We start from the raw sequence: 18,821 nt of genomic DNA, 5'->3' as shown, positions 1-18,821 counted from the left end.
AAAAAAAAACAATCTTTATTCTCCATTTAAGTCAAGCCACTTTTGAGTCTAAACAAAGTATTTTAACAATGCAAATAACAAAATACACAGTTTATAGAATATCCCTAGATTATATGTTAAATCCCATTCTATAGTCATGCATTAGAACCAGTCAGAATTTCATGATGAGGAAAAAAACGTATGCAAAAAGTTTTTTTTTTTTTTTTTTCCCCTCCCTTTAAAAACTGGCATTATAAAGGTGAATTTGATGCTTGTTAATTCAATGTGAATATATTTAGCTTTTGGTAATAAATTGATCTAACTTTATGCGAAAAGAAAAGAATAAATATGTACATGTCATTTTTAAAGCTAAATGCACTGCTCTAAATGACTGTGCTCCTCCTCTTCCGACGAGTGACATATGAAGGCTCACCTGTGGGGGAAAAAGGTTTATGACATTATCCTGAAAAAACATGTTATGATCATTCATGTATTTTGTAAATTGATAAATACCCCTCTCTCCCTTTTCTCCTTTCATTCCTGGAGAGCCTGTAGGGCCTTGTAAGCCTGGATAGCCTGGAGAGCCTGAAAAGCCTGTGGCAGCAGTAAAACATGAAAAAAGTTTTAGGACATTATCATGAAAAAACATGTTATGATCATTCATGTATTTTCTAAATTGATAAATACCCCTGTCTCCCTTTTCTCCTTTCATTCCTGGAGAGCCTTGTAAGCCTGGAGAGCCTGGAAAGCCTGTGGCAGCAGTAAAACATGAAAAAAGTTTTAGGACATTATCATGAACAAACATGCTATGATCATTCATCTATTTTGTAAACTGATAAATACCGTTCAGTCCCTTTTCTCCTTTCATTCCTGGGACGCCTGTGAAGCCAGGTGGACCAGGGAATCCTCTGTCACCTGGATTATAATAAAGTGAAATAACAAGTGGAAGCATGAAAAACAAGTTAGATGAAATTTGTGAAGTTGCTGATGGACAAAACAGTAAGTTGAAATTCAGATAGTTCAGACTACTTACATTTTCATAAATATCAGTCGTCACTCTTTTTCTCACCATATATTATCTATTTAAATGCTTATTTTTATGTTCAAACCACTGTTTTTTTTATCGTGGGGGTTAAAACGTAATACAATGATGAACGATAGATTAACAATAAACTTTCCTCTAAAGACTAATGTATAATATTTAAAACATTTTAACATGATCTTCCTAAAAAATTTATGTATAAATGATCAATTAAACGTACTGTAAGACGCTCCAGTTCAGCAAGTGCTCATTGTGAAATATTACTAACAATATAAAAGTTACTTTTGTGTGTACTTAATAAAAATCAGACAAAAATATACGTGAACCACAATCTGAAGGATGTCATTTACAATTATAGTAAAAGACCTTTTACTTGCTAAAAAAAAAAAAAGTATAAACGATCAATCAGACAACAGAAGTGAGAGTCAAAATTGTGAGATAAAAACTCGCCATAACATTTTTTAATGTTTTATTCAGTGGCGGAAATGGTTTGCCATAAAATACAGTTGGCTTTACAGGGTTAATACAATTTATGGTTTATTGATGACAGCTGTAGTGCTTTCAGTTAGCACAGAAAATCATTTTCTATATTTGAAACTCAGCAAAGGGGCTGAAAGGTCTAAAAGCAGAAATGTAAAGCTCAAGTTTTTTGTTAAAAATATAATATGTTTGTTATCAGAGCTATAGGTCTAAATTATCGTTTTGAGCAAATTCTTTTAGGTTAATAAAACTTCCTATTATCTTTACATCATATGGGTAAGTGGTAAGTAGAACATGTACCTGTTTGTCCTGCTGATCCAGGATTTCCCGGCTCTCCTTTCTGCCCCGGTACACCTGGTGGTCCATTCATGCGGTGTTCTGTAGAAAGTCAATTGTAATTAAAATCATGCATGGTAAATATATCAGATTTTTTTTTTTTCAAGTTCCATCTTGCCTCTGATATAGTCTATGATCGGAGTCATGTTGGTGGAAGAAAAATCAATGCTGGTTCCTGGAGGCCCGGGGGGTCCAGGGACTCCATTGAGTCCTGGAAAACCTGGTGGACCAGGTGGACCTCGTGGACCTGGATTCCCTGTCAAACCATCTAGGCCTTGTAACAGGCCATTAGCTGTGGAAAAATACATGTAAGACTCAACAAAGAATTCCTACATCTGTTTGCCCATATCTTGTTCTTTTTAGGGCTGTTTATAAGATTATAAGACATTTAACTTACACTTAATATAATCAGAAACCTGTTTAGCGATTGCTGCGTAATCCAAATTCTCATTAGAGCTTGGGTGCCCTGCAAAAGTCAAGTCACATTTTTTTATACAGTGCTTTATGCAATACAAATGGTTTCAAAGCATCTTAAACAGGAAAACAACAGAATCAATCATGCAAACGTCATCAAATATGAGACATCTTCAAATAATCCTTTTAAGGCAGCTCTAAAAAGGCAACACTAGTGTCATTATTCATCTCAAGTCACTGTTGATTCAGTTCAATTTAATAACTATGTACAGTTCATCAATTACAAAAGTTAAATTCAATGTTGATTCAGATTAGTTTAATAATTTAGTTGTAAAGCAGCTAGTGTCATTCATCTTAATTCAGTTCAAGTTTAGTTCTCATCCGATGAACAAGCCACCAGTGAGCTGTTGAAGACAGACTTAAGATGAAATACAGTTAACAAAACACTCCTCTTACTTTTGATAAATTCCTGAGGTTCTGCGCGGATTTGCTGTTGGTTTTCGTTAACGGCGTAAGACACTAGTCCTCCGGAGCTTCCTGGTGGTCCTTGAGGTCCTGGGGGACCGGGAGGTCCCGGCAGGCCTCTTAAACCACCATCTAAAACAACACAGTTTGCACAAATAAGATATCAAATCATTTTAACACAAACTGTTCCTATATAAAATTAACCTTTTAACATCAGTAGTTAACAGATAAGGTTTGTTCAATGGCCAATTCTTAGTAACATTTGGTCTCAAACATTCTAGAAACTTTTCATCATATTAGACTGATTTCTGAAAGATCATGTGACACTGAAGACTGGAGAAAGGATGCTGAAAATTCAGCTTTGCATCACAGAAATAAATTACATGTTAAAGTATTTTCAAATAGGAAACACTTATTTTAAATTGTAATAATATTTCATAATATTACTGTTTTTACTCTATTTTTTGATCAATTAAATGCAGCCTTTGTGAGCATAAAGACTTATTTCAAAAACATTAAAAAATGTACAGGAATTTTATCTAGGCCATATGACCCGGGTCCTACCGTTCATCAGTCTCAACACACGTCCAGCAACTTCCTGAGTGTTAAAGCCATATCCACCTGGCACACCTGGGGGTCCTGGGGGCCCTGGAGGACCAATGAGGTACTGCCTCACCTCATCTCCTAAATATAACCAAAGAATGGTGGATCCACCAAAATGTTTCATTAGGCATATTAGTTGAAAGTTACTTTAAATATCAAATGCCAAAAAACATATTTCACACTCACTTTGAAGGTATTCAATGACACGGTTAGCCAGCGAATCTTCAGAGCCTGATCCGGGAGGTCCTGGTGGTCCAGGTGGGCCTGGAGGTCCAGCCAGGTATTCTCTAATGGGTTCACCTACAGAATACATTACAGTTTTTCTCAGTCGCTTTGGTGCATTTCTCACAACACTATTTACATTTGCACAACATTTACTTCAACCTCCACAACATTTAGTCATTTGTGCACATCATAGTAGCAGTTTCTCATTCCTTCCAACAAATTGCAAATGCTTTTGGACATGCATCAATTGCTTTCATACAACTCTCTGCTGTTTTATAACATTATCATTTGCTTATGTCATGTCAGTCAAAATTAACTAAACTTGTGAATGCTGAATAGTCATTCCATATAAAACTAATAGTCCTCATTTCATTGCTTGAGTCATTACATACAAAAATGTTGAACTAGTTGTCAAAATCTGTCAAGCAAATTTTATAAAAAAATTTAAATCTTTTTTTTTTTCCTGAAAATCTTCTAAATTGAACAATTTCAGCAAATGTGCATGAATGATTTACAGACCTATGTATGTTGTAGGTTCAGTTCCAATATGTACTGCAATATTGTTTACAGTTGTGCACAGCTCTACCCAAAGGGAGTTTATGTTTGTTGTAAATAAGGGTGTATTTATTCGTTTGCACAATGCTTTGAATAAATTAGAATTGCAAAGAGCATATGAAGTAAAAATGTGAAACATACATATTCAGTGTCTTGTACTCAGATACCTCACTAAATACAGTAATGTCTAGCTTTACTGTAGTTTTCAAATGGCTGTGCAAATAGTATATAGTGCTGTCTTGAGCATTTTCAGGAAGTGTCACCAAAATCTGACTTTTTTGCATAGGAAAAAATTTACAGAGTAAACTGTCATAATGAAAACATGACAAAGCCATTTGACTATTTTGTTCATAAACAATGGTGTCAGGACTTTTCATCTTGATGACACTGACACTTTCATTGACATGAATACTTGCTTTTGAGGAATGAGCTATCCATTTTGAGCAAGTGACACGCTTTTGCAGGTTATCAACTAGGTTTTGCAGTTTGTACTAATTGTTTTGAGAAATGCATTAACTGTTGTGCAAATGTAAATAGTGTTGTGAGAAATGCACCAAAGCGACTGAGAAAAACTGTAAATACGTAAGTATTGGAAGTTGCTTGTGTGCATAAAAGTGCTTAATTTTCTTTTAAACGCACTTCTGAGGTAGTCTGAAATCTGTTGAACAACATCTGGTGAGCCGCCACCCCCTGAACCAGGTGCTCCAGGAGGCCCTGGGGGTCCAGGTGGACCTGGTGGTCCTGGAGCGCTTCTGGATCCTCCACCTGGTAAAAACAATCACATGAAACTCTCTCTTTCACCGAAGAAATTATTATTGATTCATGTCACTGCAGATATTGGATAAATAGACCTGTTTGCCTACCGTAGGAATATCCTGGAATGCCAGGGGCCCCTGGGACTCCAGCATCACCTTTGTTTAAATAATAAAAATAAATATGCATTGCTAAGAACTTAATTTGGACAACTTTAAAGATGATTTTCTCAATATTTAGATTTTTTTGCACCCTCAGATTCCACATATTCAAATAGCTGTGTCTCACCCAAATACTGTCCTATCCTAACTAACCATACATCAATGGAAAACGTATTTATTCAGTTTTCAGATGAATCTCAATTTCGAAAAATTGACACTTATGACTGGTTGTGGTCCAGGGTCGCATATGTGAGAGCTATGCAATAACAGATTTGTTCCATTGTACCTTTTGGACCTTCTGGTCCCATGGGACCCAGTGGTCCTTGAGGTCCCTGTGGTCCTGGTGGACCCTCAGGACCTTGTTCTCCACGTGGTCCTGGTGTCCCTGGTTGTCCTGGAATACCTAGATTCAGGAAAATAATGTAAACTTTCCAGCCAGCTATTATAGAATACAGAAAGTTTTTTATTATTATTATACGAATCTGAATCTCTAACCAATTCCAGGTTCTCCAGGTAATCCAGGCTGGCCTAGAGCAGAGAAAGATCAAAGAGAAGTTTGCATGTAATCCAAAAATGTCAGAATGATTATTATATACAGTATGTGTGATTAAATGTGACAGCCTTACCAGGGAAACCTTGAGGACCAATATCACCTGAACGGAAGACATTAAACATTACAATTCAAGGGACTTACAGGAGGGAAAAAATTATATAATGTGTATTGGATCTACCTTGTGATCCCTTTGGTCCAACAGGTCCAGGAGGCCCAGGTGGTCCAGCAAAGAAGGTTTCTGATTGATTACAAAAACCACAGATTACTTTTAAACCATCATTTAAGATCCCAAACGCTAATACATACCGTAAATGAAAGCATACCTGAAGTGGGTACAAAGCTTCCAGGTTCACCTTTTTCACCAGGAGGACCAGGTTGACCAACACCTGTGGAGAAATGGAATTAAAAAATAGCTCTATAACAATACAGAAATCCCATCTGGAGATAATGAAATCTATGTACCTGGTTTTCCATCATTCCCAGGCGGTCCTGGTGGACCAGGTGGGCCAGGAGGACCAGGTTCAGAAGCAGCTTTCTCTGTTCAATTTAGATTAGAAGTGAATTAATGATGTAAAAGCATTTATAATATACATTTTTAAAGTGAGCACACTTACTTCCTGCACTCTCAGAGACTCCAGGCTTCCCATCTTCTCCTTTGTCTCCTCTATCTCCCTTTGCACCTGTAAAGATTCAAATGTCAGGAAACTAAAATGTTCTGATTTCAGTCTTTCTCTTTATAGAAAAAAAAAATCTCACCAGGTGGACCAGGAAGACCAGCAGGACCAATAGGACCTAAGGTTAAATTTTTTTTTAGCAGTTTTATCACAGGCATACTGCTGTTTAACTGATTCTTTTCATTTCATATTAAATGCATTTGAAGATAATCTATGATGAACTTCATGATACCTGATAGTCCAGGTGCTCCGGCAGGACCTGGAGCTCCAGGAGGTCCAGGTGGTCCAGGTACACCCACAGTGTTAGTATTAGCGCCTATGAGGAGTCACCAACAATAACATTATGATGAATGAGGTCACCATCAAATAAGCTAGATTTTTATTATTATTAATAATAAATAATTCTCATTTGTGTTCCCTCACCTGCAGAAATGACTCTTCCGGGCTCACCGGGCTCACCTAAAGATGACGTATGTGGTAAGACAAAGTGTATTTCTGTATATACATCACACCACTTTTACCTAATACAATCTTCAGTCATAATGCTATGGCGTTAGGTAGAATTTAGAATTAAATAGAATTAAAAATAGAATTTAAAAACGTAAATAATACCTTTAGATCCTGGCTGGCCTGGAGTACCTGGCAATCCTATAGTTGGGATATAAGTGGTTAAAATAAAATAAAATAAAATAAAAATTTGTCTGGTGAAGGTTAATATCCCCCCAAAAAAAAAAAAAAAAAAAACAACAACAACAACAAAAACATATGTTTTGTTTAATATATGTGGCTGAGAACAAGTGAAATCAAACCTGGTGGTCCTTGGAGTCCTGGTGCACCTGTGTAGAAAAAAACACTTTCTTTACATGGTGTGCATTATTAACAATTATGTATAAAAAGCATAAAAGCACATGATCTTTTTATTCATGGTGTGAATTTTCATTCTTTTCTTTTCATTTATACCTGGTATTCCTGCATCTCCAGGAGGCCCCGAGGGTCCACGAGCTCCAGGCAACCCAATCGGACCTTGATCACCTTAAATTTAAAGGAGAAACTTAGAGAATGCATGCTTGAAAATAAAGACACAGAGTAATATTTTCCTAAGGCATAGTATTAAAATTACCTCGAATTCCTTTAACACCATCTGGCCCAGGAGCACCTTTGGAAAAATGAAGTATGATATGATATACGATACATATGATACAGCACATACAGTCCTTTTTAAATTCACATTTGTTTAAATTTCTTATACACTATCATCCAAAAATCTGGGGTCGAGAAGATTTTTAAATGTTTATAAAAGTTCTCTTATGTTCACAAAAACAGTAATATTGTGAAATATTATTACAATTTAAAATAACTGTTTTCTATCTTAATATATTATAAAATGTAATTTATTTCTGTTATGCATAGCTCATTTTTCATCATTATTACGTCTTCAGTGTCACTTGATCCTTCAGAAATCACTCTAATATGCGGATTTGCTGCTTATTTTAAATACTGTATAAAGGTAATATACACTTTTTTTTTCTGTGATGAAACTTACCTGCTGATCCTTTAGGGCCTTTCTCACCAGGAGGCCCTGCTGGTCCGGCCTGACCTGGCTCGCCTGTCAAAAAATATTTTATTTTGCGATGTTGAAAATAAAAGTCACAGTAACATCATACAGTGATGATTAATGAGTGCCGATTAATGTATATATATACAGTATAGTTGGAAGTAAAATAACTCACCAGTGGCACCACGTGGCCCTCTCTCTCCGTGATCACCTAAATTAGCAAAAAAAATGCAATCATAATCATCAGCCTATTCACTTTAGACGTACATGAAAAAGGCCATTCCTGCAATGTATATCTAGCTTTGACTGACCTTTAACCCCAGGTGGCCCAGCAGGTCCTTTATCACCTAAAAATATTAAAAGTGATGAAAATAAATTGTTCACATGAAATTCTTGAATGAGAGAATGTTAAGAAAAGGTATATTTACCCTTGGGTCCAGGATCACCAGAATCTCCACGGAAGCCTTGGGGTCCAGGAGCTCCTTGAAGACCTGGTATGCCTTGTGCACCTGCGTCACCTGCAATGACAATGTTGATGTTTTTCCCCAAAAACTTTAGGTCCATCTTTACTAGCAGCTTCAACATAAATATACCTGTATGTGTTTATTTGTTTGCTACTAGAATAATTTCTGTATCAAGTACTTTTATTTCTCTGCTTGTTTCTCTCTTTGTCTGGAAGCAAATGATCATACCTTTTGGTCCCACAGGGCCTTGTGGTCCTGCTAGCCCAGGTGCACCAACATCGCCAGATGAGCCTAAGAAACGAATGCAGAGAAATTAGCACGTCTAATTTTTATCTTGTTGAAGGGCTTGTATATAAAAGCTTATAATATAACAGTAGCAATAATTATGACAATGGTATCACCTTTCTCTCCTTTCTCTCCAATTCCTGAGGGTCCCGGTTCTCCTCTGGGACCCGCTGGCCCCTCTCGACCCCTCGGCCCAGGTAAACCATCATTTCCTGATTCACCTGTGAATAATACACACACGCAGATGTTTTAGGCCTGAATCGTCTTTGTCACATGTCAACATCACAAAATCAGCCTTCAACTGTAATGAAAACAATCAACTAGTGGATGTTATTACTGGTTCAGTGTCTCTGCATCATACCTGCACTTCCCTTGGGTCCTCGAGGACCTTCCTGCCCAGGGTGACCAATGAGGCCAGGAGGACCTGAAAAGATGCCATTGATTACTTCAGCTCATTGATTTATCACATCTATATTTCTTTATTCATATATTTAGGTACAGTATGTGTCAGTACATTATACAGTCTGTGCAAAAGATTATGTTTTGTGAAATTAAAAAAAAATTACCTGGAATTCCAGGAAACCCTGTATCACCTGTAAAATTATTTGTAACATCATTTTTCATAATCATTTTCATTATATTTCATAATATATCTGATATATTTGTGATATTATTGTTATGCAGTTGTGATATTATGCGACATTATTGTGATGTATTTGTGATATTATATGAAAGTTGTGATATTGTGGTATGTGTGATATAATTGTGATGCATTTGTAATACTTTGATATATTTGTGTTATAACTAATACATTTGTGATATTGCTGTGATATTGTGATATATTTGTGATAATATGTGATGCTGTTGTGATGTGACATTATTGTGATATATTTGTGATATGATACTGTTGTGGTAATGTGTGACATTATTGTGATATATTTGTGATATGATCTGCTGTGGTAATGTGTGACATTATTGTGATATATTTGTGATATGATCTGTTGTGGTAATGTGTGACATTATTGTGATATATTTGTGATATGATACTGTTGTGGTAATGTGTGACATTATTGTGATATATTTGTGATATGATCTGTTGTGGTAATGTGTGACATTATTGTGATATATTTGTGATATGATCTGTTGTGGTAATGTGTGACATTATTGTGATACATTTGTGATATAATTGTGATACTTCTGTGATATGATACAGTTGTGATAATGTATAGCATTGTGAAAGATTTCTGATATAAATGTGATAAATTTGTGACATTATGTGACACTGTTGTGATAATGTGTGGCATTGTGATATACTTCTAATACATTTATGGTTTATTGTGATCCATTTGTGATATTATAATATATTTGTGATACTATGTGATACTTTTGTGATAATGTGTGACATTGTGATGTTTGTGATATAACTGTAAAACGTGTGATATTGTGATTTAATTGTGATACATTTGTAATATTGTAATTAATTTGTGATATAACTGATACAATTAATGACTATGATATTTGTAATATAATTCTAATACATTTATAAAATTATGATATATTTGTAATATAATTGTGATCCATTTGTGATTTTGTAATATATTTGTGATATGTGATACTGTTGTGATGTATGACATTGTGATTATTGATACAATTGTATGATGCAACATTATTGTGATTTATTTGTGATACTTTTGTGATATTATGATACTGCTGTGATAATGTTACATTGTTGTAAAAGATTTGATACAACTGTGATATGATGTGTGACACTGATATATGTGATACAATTGTAAAACATTTGTAACATTTGTGATGTATTTATGACACATTTGTGATATTGTGATATATTGGTGATGTTATATGATACTGTTGTGTTGCATAATTGTGATACATCTGTGATATATTTGTGATATTTTGTGACACTTGTGATAATGTGTGACATTGTGATATTTGTGATATAATTCTAATACATTTATGAGATGATTTATTTGTGATATAATCGTGATAAATTTGTGATATTATGTGATACTGGTGCAATGAATGTTTATTTGTGAATCTCACATTTTTGTGAGTCTGGTAGTTCGGTGTGATATTTTTATGAATACCTTTAACTCCAGGAGGTCCTTGGTCTCCTAGAATGAATTGCAAAGATATAAATTAGTAAACCTGAATTCACTCCTTTTCACTCTGTATTTTTCCAGACTTATCTATTAAATTTATTTATCCGTTAGTGTTACCTTTAGGCCCAGGTTCTCCTCTCTCACCCTTAAGTGAAGTTGCCAGTGAAGCTATAATAAAATCATAATAAATGTATAAATGTTCAGATAACTGACTGGGTAACACTATCTTATGTTTATCATGAATATACGGTAAACACCTCTAATGGTGTCCGACTGAAGCTCAGATCTGAGGATCTGTTGGATGGTCCTCTGCAGAATAACAGGGTCCTGTGGAGCAGATGCTGAACCCAGGTTTATAGTGTTATCGGCACGGACACCAGGGATGCGCTCAGCGTATGAAGACTCAAGTGGATCAATGATGTTGACAGCCGAGGAGGCGGAAAAACGACTGGTTCGAGCAGAGACTGCGTTTTCTCCACCATCAATAGCATCCACACGAGCCTTCAGCTTCCGAACCTCCTCGCCTAGACAGAGCAATGTTCATTATGAAGGAAACTGTCAAAGTACAAGCAATCAGGTCTAGAACAACATCTTGAGACATAACATACCCAGTGCGATGAGACCACAGAGAAGTCCCAGCAGAAGAAGAAGACCTAAAATCAATGCCAGAAGCCACTTCCACCATGAGCAGCAGGAACAAAATCCAAGTCCTGCACCATCTGAATCGTCTTTACGGATCTCTGTTGTGACATCAGAATATGAGACTATGATCAAAACCAGATCCAACAGGCCAGCATTTCTAAATAAGCTGATGCTTATGACAGTTTTAGCCAACTTGAAGATTGTTTTAAAGACAATATTTTGCATTTCTAGACGGCGTTTACCTGCATAGGTTGCCTTGTCTTTTGTTGAAGCTCTGGAAGCTGAAAGCACATAGATGATGCTTTTAGTGAATGAAACTTAAGGGAGGATCTTATTATTAATTTAATAATATACAATAAGTGACTTTATCTGAATGTACCAGTTATTGTGGATTCAGTGGTGCTGGAGATCATCTTTTTCTCCCTTTTGAGTGAATCTTCAGAATCTGTTATATGAAAAACTTTCTGTCACAAATACATTTCTACAAAAAACAATTACAAAAAATATATGTAAAATAATCATGGCATACACTAATCATAATGTACTTATTTTTTAATTATTTTAATATTTATTGTTCAAAAGTTTGGGGTGGGTAAGGTTTTTTATGTGTTAAAAAATGAATGCTAAAAAACTAGATGTTTTTCTTAATTAAATTACAATTTCATCTGTATATTAAGCTACAAAAATAAAAATGAAATAAAAAATCAGATGTAAAATATCTAGTCTCTGCTGTCTACCTGCTCCAGCACTGGTGGTGGAAGTGACGAACTGTTTGCCAGTGTTTTTGGACATGATCAGTCTCTCAGTCTCTTTCTTAGCTGCTACATTTTCTTTTCCAATCGCAACAAACTTGCCATCTTTCACAAACACGTCATCAGCGGTGATAGGGCTGCTGGGAACAGCTGTGAATGTGACATGAAAAAGAAGGAATTTTCATTTGCTAAAATGTTTTTATTTTAACACATTTTTAAGTAAACCATTATTACTAGTAATAGTGGTGGCCAATCCGGCGCTGCCAACATTCTTCTGTGCCCCATACACTGGAAGTACAAACAGCCATAATAAATCTCTTACTGTAGTTAATCTGCATGTACTGCAACAGTGTAATACAGTTATTATTTACAGTAGAAACAACGTTGAGTTTACCTTGGCCAGCACTGATTCCATTAACCATGAGAGCACCACCAGATGTCGACAGGTTATTATGCATCCCATATACTGAGAGAATCAGAAACACAGAGGACACCCATCAGGATAAGTCCAGCTAACATGGATTGTTCTGCTAATATTCTCCCAACATTATGAACAAACGTCTTTTATAATACTCAAAACATTAGCACAAAAATGTTACTTATACATTCTTCATTGAATGTTTTCTCTGAAATATTTTAGTTGAACATTCTGCTAATATGTTACTATTACTTGTTTCGGAATGTTCAGAGAACATTCAAAAGTAACATTCTGTCAATTTTTGCAAAATAATAAAACTCGAACGTTTTTTGTAGAACATTCAAAAATAACATTTTATTCATGGTACATTAGCAAAATGTTCAAAATAAAACATGATTGTTAGCTTGGAGGTACTTTATTAGTTTCATGAGGCTTTTGGAAATTTAAGATTTAACTAGAGCTCAAAACTGTAGTTTTATTACTGAAGTATGGTATAGTACGGTGCAGTGTGTTGCAGGGTTTTGTTATAATGGTGCGTCTTGAGAACAGTGTGAATGTAATGACCTGCACTACCGAGGGCAGAGGAGCTGAGGGTCAGATTATTCTGCATGCCACCTAAAACAAAACACCACATGATCAGTTACAATCTCTTACTCTCACAATTATCTTTTTATTTTATAATTCCTTTAATCTTTAGTGCATTGTCTCTGTATAACCTGTGGGTGACGATGGTTGTTGCAGTGTGGTGTAACTGAGATTGTTTGGGTTGGTGTAATATCCGCTGAATCCAGCATCCAGGACTGTGCCGTCACAACCTAAAAGACTTAAATTAGTGCTGAAAGACTGGATTTGCTGTGTGTATCGCAGGCATATCTGTGCTTGTGAGTGAGTTTTACCTGACTGGCTCTCATGACGCGTGTCCACACTGGCTTTTTTCGGGATAGGTAGAGTGTTCGTGGGTGAACGAGGTGGACTGATGCTCCCGGAGCGACTTCCCTTCAGTAATCTCTTCACATCATCCAGCTCTGTCCCTGAAATATATGAAACTATATATAATTTTCTGAAACTCAAGGCACACTAACTGCTGATTGTAAAATGCTTAATATCTTACAAAAATAACATATATCCTACATTACCAGTCAAAAGTTTTTGAACAGTAAGATTTTTCATGTTTTTTAAAGAAGTCTCTTCTGCTCATCAAGCCTGCGTTTATTTGATCGAAAATACAGCAAAAACAGTTTTGAAATATTTTTACTATTTAAAATAACTGGTTCTATTTTAATAGATTTTAAAATCCTATTTATTCCTGTGATTTAAAAGATGATTTTTTAGCATCATTACTCCAGTCACCTTGATCCTTCAGAAACCATTCTAATATTAAGATTTGCTGCTCAAAAAAGCATTTTTTTTTAATTATTATTATGTTAAAAACAGCTGTGTAGAATTTTTTCAGGTTTTTGTGATGAATAGAAAGTTCAGAAGAACAGCAATTATCTGAAACATAAATATTTTGTAACATTATAAATGTCTTTATCAAAACTTTTGATCAATTTAAAGCATCCTTTAATTTCTTTCGCAAAAAAAAAAAAAAATTATACTGACTCCTAACCTTACAAATCTTACTGTTCAAAAACATTTGACTGGTAGTGTATATGCAACATATGTACTATAACAATCTACAATTTAAAATATGAAATAACAAAAATACTGTACGTATATTTTTTGCAATTTCAAATTATTTGCACGGTGAAGCAGACTACGAAAGAACACTTTTGACTGAACGTGAGCAACACTGACATCTAGTGGAGGGTGAGGCGCTCTGCAGTCTGGCTCTGATCTCACTCTCTGAAAAAGATAACATTAAGACTTAAAATGAGACTTGAGAAAGACATAAAAGAGCAGTTTTTATGTTTTTCTTTTTTTTCAAATTCAAATTTGAAATTGTTGGGAAGTTTGTGAAACTACGCATTATAGCCTATATCAGAAATACCTCGTGTTTGTGTGCGTCCTCTAGTGGCAACACTTGTCGAAACTGCAAATGAAAAAAACACTGAAGCTGAATTTTGAGAAATGTAAGTATCACAGATGAAAGAAAAATAAGAAGTACAGTATACGCTTGCAATTGCACGATCCTAAAAGTACATTTTTACAAAAGTATACTTACATTTTACATAAGTATATTAAAGTATACCTATATTTACTAGTTTTTTTTCTAACCTTTCTCTCACCACAAAAGTTGGTGCCTTTTTTACCTCATGGAAGTACACTTTAACGAACATAAATTAACAAAAGGCTGCTAGCCTTTTTTCTTTTTTGGATAGATCATTGTCAAAACATTAATACTGTAATCATGTGTTATTTTATTATCCACCTTATTTTTCAACACGGATTGAAACATATGGGTGAGACTTCCGGTTCATTAGCCGCTATAAGGAAATAAGGAGAAGAATAACAACGTGCAGTAAACGGTAAAACTGTTTGCACTGCAAACAAGTATGTTAATAATTAAGATAATACATTAAAATAATCGGGGGAAAACCACACCAATTTACAAAATCAAGCAGCAAAACGAGCCATTGTACAGCTAAAAACAGCAGGAAGTGGATGAGACCAGAACCCACACCCATAAAATTTACAAATGTCCGCGCCTGCTCAAAAGTGGAAAAACAAGGTGGATAAGTTTGCATATATTGATGACTCATCCTGCACACATTTTCTGGCCAATCAAATGGTCCTAACAACAAGCATGTCCCGCCCCTCAAAATATTATACTGGCAGCTAGCAAATCATGTTTCACGGGTGTGACCTAAATAAAGATTTACATTTTTGAAAGGGGCGGAAGCCTTCAATATGTCCCGCCCAAACGTCCAGTTAAACACCTAAACAGTTACAGAGGTAAAAATGGCACTGGTAAGGTAAGTTAATGCTGATTAACGATACATTTCTTTTATGAATAACTTACTACAAATTACAAATGGTGAAATTCAGACCAGTCCCAAAACAAAATACTGAATGGACATACCGTATTCTTTCTTTATGTATTCAGGGGAAGAATTGCCACTGGAGCTCCCTGGGTAAATATAAATTATACATATACCATTTACTAAGTCTGATTAATAATGCTTATTTAAACTAATCTAAAAAATTACGCATAAAGTGTGAATTTCTTCTCCTTTGAAATCAACATGGTCATAATCTCTGATTTACCCTCATATCCTCCAGCGTGAAGGCTCAGACTAGTCTTCCTCTCTGTAGGAACTGTGCTGTAACTCAAACCTTTCCGCGTTCCGCTAGGCGACGAGGAGCTGAACTTGGTCACAGTCATGGAGCTGGATGTTCCTCCGGCAGACATGAAGGCAGAGGAGCCACCGCCACCTCCTCCACCTCTGGAAATGTTCATACTGCCTCCAGAAATACTAACAGAACCACCTGAAGATCCCGACACAAACTCAGAGGAGGAGATGGACCCGTATCCAGAAGAAAGATCTCCACCTGTTGCAGAGGAACTGCCAACTGTTGTGATGGTGGTAGAGATGCCGCTAGAGCTTTTAACTGCAGAGCTAGAACTTTTAACCATAGAGCTACTGATCGGTCCGGCTACACTGATTTCACGAGATATTTCGTTGAATCCGCTGATCACAGATCCCGCTCCTGAACTGCTGCTGGCTGAACTTCCAGATGAGGAGGCTAGAGAGAAGAGAGAATTATTGACCAACTTTAATAGTGGGGCAATGCATTTCTCTAGTATGGATATTCTAGTATATATTGCTAATTAATTTGAGCAATTTCTTATATATCTCATATAGAGCTGGTTGAAGCTGGATGATTTCTGGACTCACAGGATATGACATAACTTCTGGAAGTGCCTCCTTCAGCACTGCTCTGGGTGATGATCTTCTTCTCCACCAGAACAGCTCCTCCTGAAGCTCCTCCAGAGCCTGAGCTGTTCACTATGGAGGTCAGTACCTGTTGGCTGCTCACGGAGCTGCTGTTGCCCTCTAGTGGGGAGACAAACACACACACACACACACACACACACACACACACGTCTGGTTTATTATCCTTGTGGGGACTCTCCATAGGTGCAATGGTTTTTATACTCTCCACACTGTATTTTCTATCCCCTTACCCTAACCCTACCCCTAAACCTAACCCTTACAGAAAACTTTCTGTATTTTTACTTTCTCAAAAAAACTCATTTTGTATGATTTATAAGCTTTTGTACCCATGGGGACCTCAATTTAGGTCCCCACAGGGACACTAGTCCCCATGAGTCTGTGTGTATTCAGGTTTAGGTCCCCACAAGGATATAAAAACAAGTCCACACACACACACACACGTTTGTTTTTGTGAATTGTGGGGACTTTCCATAGACTTCCATAGACTTTTTACTGACCAAACGATATTGTCTATCCCCTAACCCAACCCTAACCCTAAACCTAGCCCTCACAGAAAACGTTTGCATCATTACACTTTCAGATAAACACCATTTACTATTTTGAATCATTTTTAACTCAAAAATTTCAGGTTTTACTATCCTTGTGGGGACATTTGGTCCCCACAATGTAGCAAAAACAGGTACACACACACACAAAAAACACTCAGCAGGGAAGGAGATTACGCAGTTTTTCAATTTAGAAAACAGCACGATTAAACGTTTTTAAATTAATGTAATTTCAAATCATACTAATTCCAGAAAAGACATTTAAACTTACTTGGGGGTAGAGATGTTAGTCTTGTGGTTGTTACAGTTTCTGTGTGTTTCTGGATTTCTGTCATTTTAATATCATTCAGATCAATGGAAAAATGAATTGACATTATATGCATATTTACAGTTTTACATGCAATATAATTGCAATACAAAATGCAGTAACATGCAATACATTTTTATATGCAATATGATGTGCATGCAATAAGTACAATATATGCATATACATATATGAGTATATGCAATTAATTTACATTATATGCAATTAACAGTTTTACTAATTCTTAGATATATAAAGGTGCTATTTTTGCATGCTCACCTTTTCCAGACCCTCCAGATCCCCCCTCTACTTTCACAATCTTGGTTGTGGCTAGCTTGTCCATTCCATGTTAACTAAACCAAAATGACTCTTATCAATAAAATAAGATTTTTCCTGTATCATCAACTTCATTAACACAACATGCTTTTTAAAGAATGGCTGCGAATAGAAAACAAACAATGCAGGACTGTTATTTCAAAAGCAATTAAAGCATATCCTCAGTGGTTGAGAAATGTATTTACATCTCATTAAATGATTCTTTAGCTACTATTAAAGACCTTTATCTTGCTTTAAACCTTCATGGTTTGTCTTGCCTTCTGTTCATTTTACAATATGCAGCAACATGCCTGATACACTCAGAAATAGTTTATACCTGATTATTTTTTAATATTATTATATATTATTATTTGTTTACTTGTTTATCATCTAAGAACTTAGACACTAATACACTGACTTAAGCAACCTATAAAGTATCCGGACAAGATCTAAACAGCAACTCAACTCAATTCTCTACAGCCAAAATGGGTTTTTTTTGTTTTTCTCTGGCTAAAAGAGGGTTCTTTGCTGAATCGAAGGTGCTCAAAAACACGTTAAAATTAATTTTTAGGAGTGTTAATTTAGTTAACTATAGACAAAAATGCAGAAAACTGCATCTGAGTTTAATATACAAATGTACAAACTTATATTGAAATTAACATATTGTACAAAAGCACATTTATGAAACCAGAAGAATTTCTGCTCAGAAGAAATTGACACTTACCACTTGTTATAATTTACCGTCTCATGTCAAATAGTCTGTCCTGTATTAACACACTGATGTTTTTCAATTCAAGTTCAATCCCAGCATGCCTCATAAAAAGATTTTTCAGCTGGGATTTCAAGCCTTCTTATCACATCTGAAGCCAACAAGTTTAAACCTGAAGTTTTCCTCAAGGCAGCAGCTAAAATATCCTCACCTGACGCATAATGGAATAGTGTATGTAGGATTTGAGTTTACTGTGAAAGGTCACCTTCATGTTAAATATATATATATTTTATATAATTATTTATTTATTTATCTATCTTGGTGATACTTAAGGTACCTTAAGGTTTTCTTAGCTTGGAGCTTTTGACATCCCAACAGCATTTAATTAATAAAAATTCATTTGAATTACTTTCTATTATTTAAAATGTACATTTTTGTACTTTTTATATATGTTTCATTTTTTGAGAATGAAAATGAAATAAATTCAGCAACAAATTAAATGCAACAGAAATAAGTAAATAAAATGCCACAAAACTCATTGATAGTATGCACATTGATGCTAGTCAATTAATA

At 35.4% G+C, this 18,821-nt stretch overlaps 1 protein-coding gene across 2 annotated transcripts; it reads right to left on the bottom strand.

Annotated features, from left to right (window-relative positions):
- Positions 1–170: 170 nt before the first annotated feature.
- col17a1a (collagen, type XVII, alpha 1a) lies at positions 171–18,410 on the bottom strand. Of its 2 annotated transcripts, none has more exons than XM_051108995.1 (54): positions 18,264–18,410; positions 17,504–17,662; positions 17,192–17,248; positions 16,316–16,474; positions 15,684–16,163; positions 15,499–15,546; positions 14,467–14,508; positions 14,274–14,321; positions 13,373–13,507; positions 13,193–13,291; positions 13,041–13,091; positions 12,453–12,524; positions 12,293–12,346; positions 12,044–12,208; positions 11,686–11,751; positions 11,549–11,587; positions 11,273–11,404; positions 10,922–11,188; positions 10,782–10,832; positions 10,650–10,676; positions 9,111–9,137; positions 8,906–8,968; positions 8,661–8,765; positions 8,488–8,550; positions 8,224–8,313; positions 8,107–8,142; positions 7,971–8,006; positions 7,784–7,846; positions 7,361–7,396; positions 7,201–7,272; positions 7,050–7,076; positions 6,853–6,888; positions 6,664–6,699; positions 6,473–6,556; positions 6,323–6,358; positions 6,181–6,246; positions 6,029–6,103; positions 5,890–5,952; positions 5,745–5,804; positions 5,640–5,666; positions 5,509–5,541; positions 5,300–5,416; positions 4,963–5,010; positions 4,739–4,864; positions 3,506–3,619; positions 3,281–3,400; positions 2,708–2,848; positions 2,235–2,303; positions 1,956–2,129; positions 1,802–1,879; positions 823–894; positions 667–729; positions 493–573; positions 171–412 (listed from the first exon to the last, which is right to left on the bottom strand). In XM_051108995.1, exons 2-54 carry the CDS (start codon positions 17,565–17,567, stop codon positions 363–365), a joined length of 4,443 nt encoding a protein of 1,480 aa, XP_050964952.1. In that variant the 5' UTR covers positions 17,568–17,662; positions 18,264–18,410; the 3' UTR covers positions 171–362. The 2 variants fall into 2 exon arrangements, with proteins under 2 accessions (XP_050964952.1, XP_050964943.1); XM_051108986.1 differs by having other exon boundaries at positions 17,504–17,577.
- Between the last annotated feature and the right edge of the window lie 411 nt (positions 18,411–18,821).

This window comes from Labeo rohita, chromosome 1 (genome assembly GCF_022985175.1).
Source record: "Labeo rohita strain BAU-BD-2019 chromosome 1, IGBB_LRoh.1.0, whole genome shotgun sequence".
In the NCBI taxonomy this organism is placed as follows: domain Eukaryota; kingdom Metazoa; phylum Chordata; class Actinopteri; order Cypriniformes; family Cyprinidae; genus Labeo; species Labeo rohita.
This window is presented reverse-complemented; position numbering and strand designations above follow the sequence as displayed.

Coding starts and splice junctions, on each gene's coding strand:
- col17a1a (XM_051108995.1), bottom strand. CDS start 17,567: ATGGACAAGCTAGCCACAACCAAGATTGTGAAAGTAGAGGGGGGATCT. Junction 8,007..8,106: donor TGGGCCACCTGGGGTTAAAG/GTCAGTCAAAGC, acceptor TTGCTAATTTAG/GTGATCACGGAGAGAGAGGG. Junction 6,700..6,852: donor AGGCCAGCCAGGATCTAAAG/GTATTATTTACG, acceptor CGTCATCTTTAG/GTGAGCCCGGTGAGCCCGGA.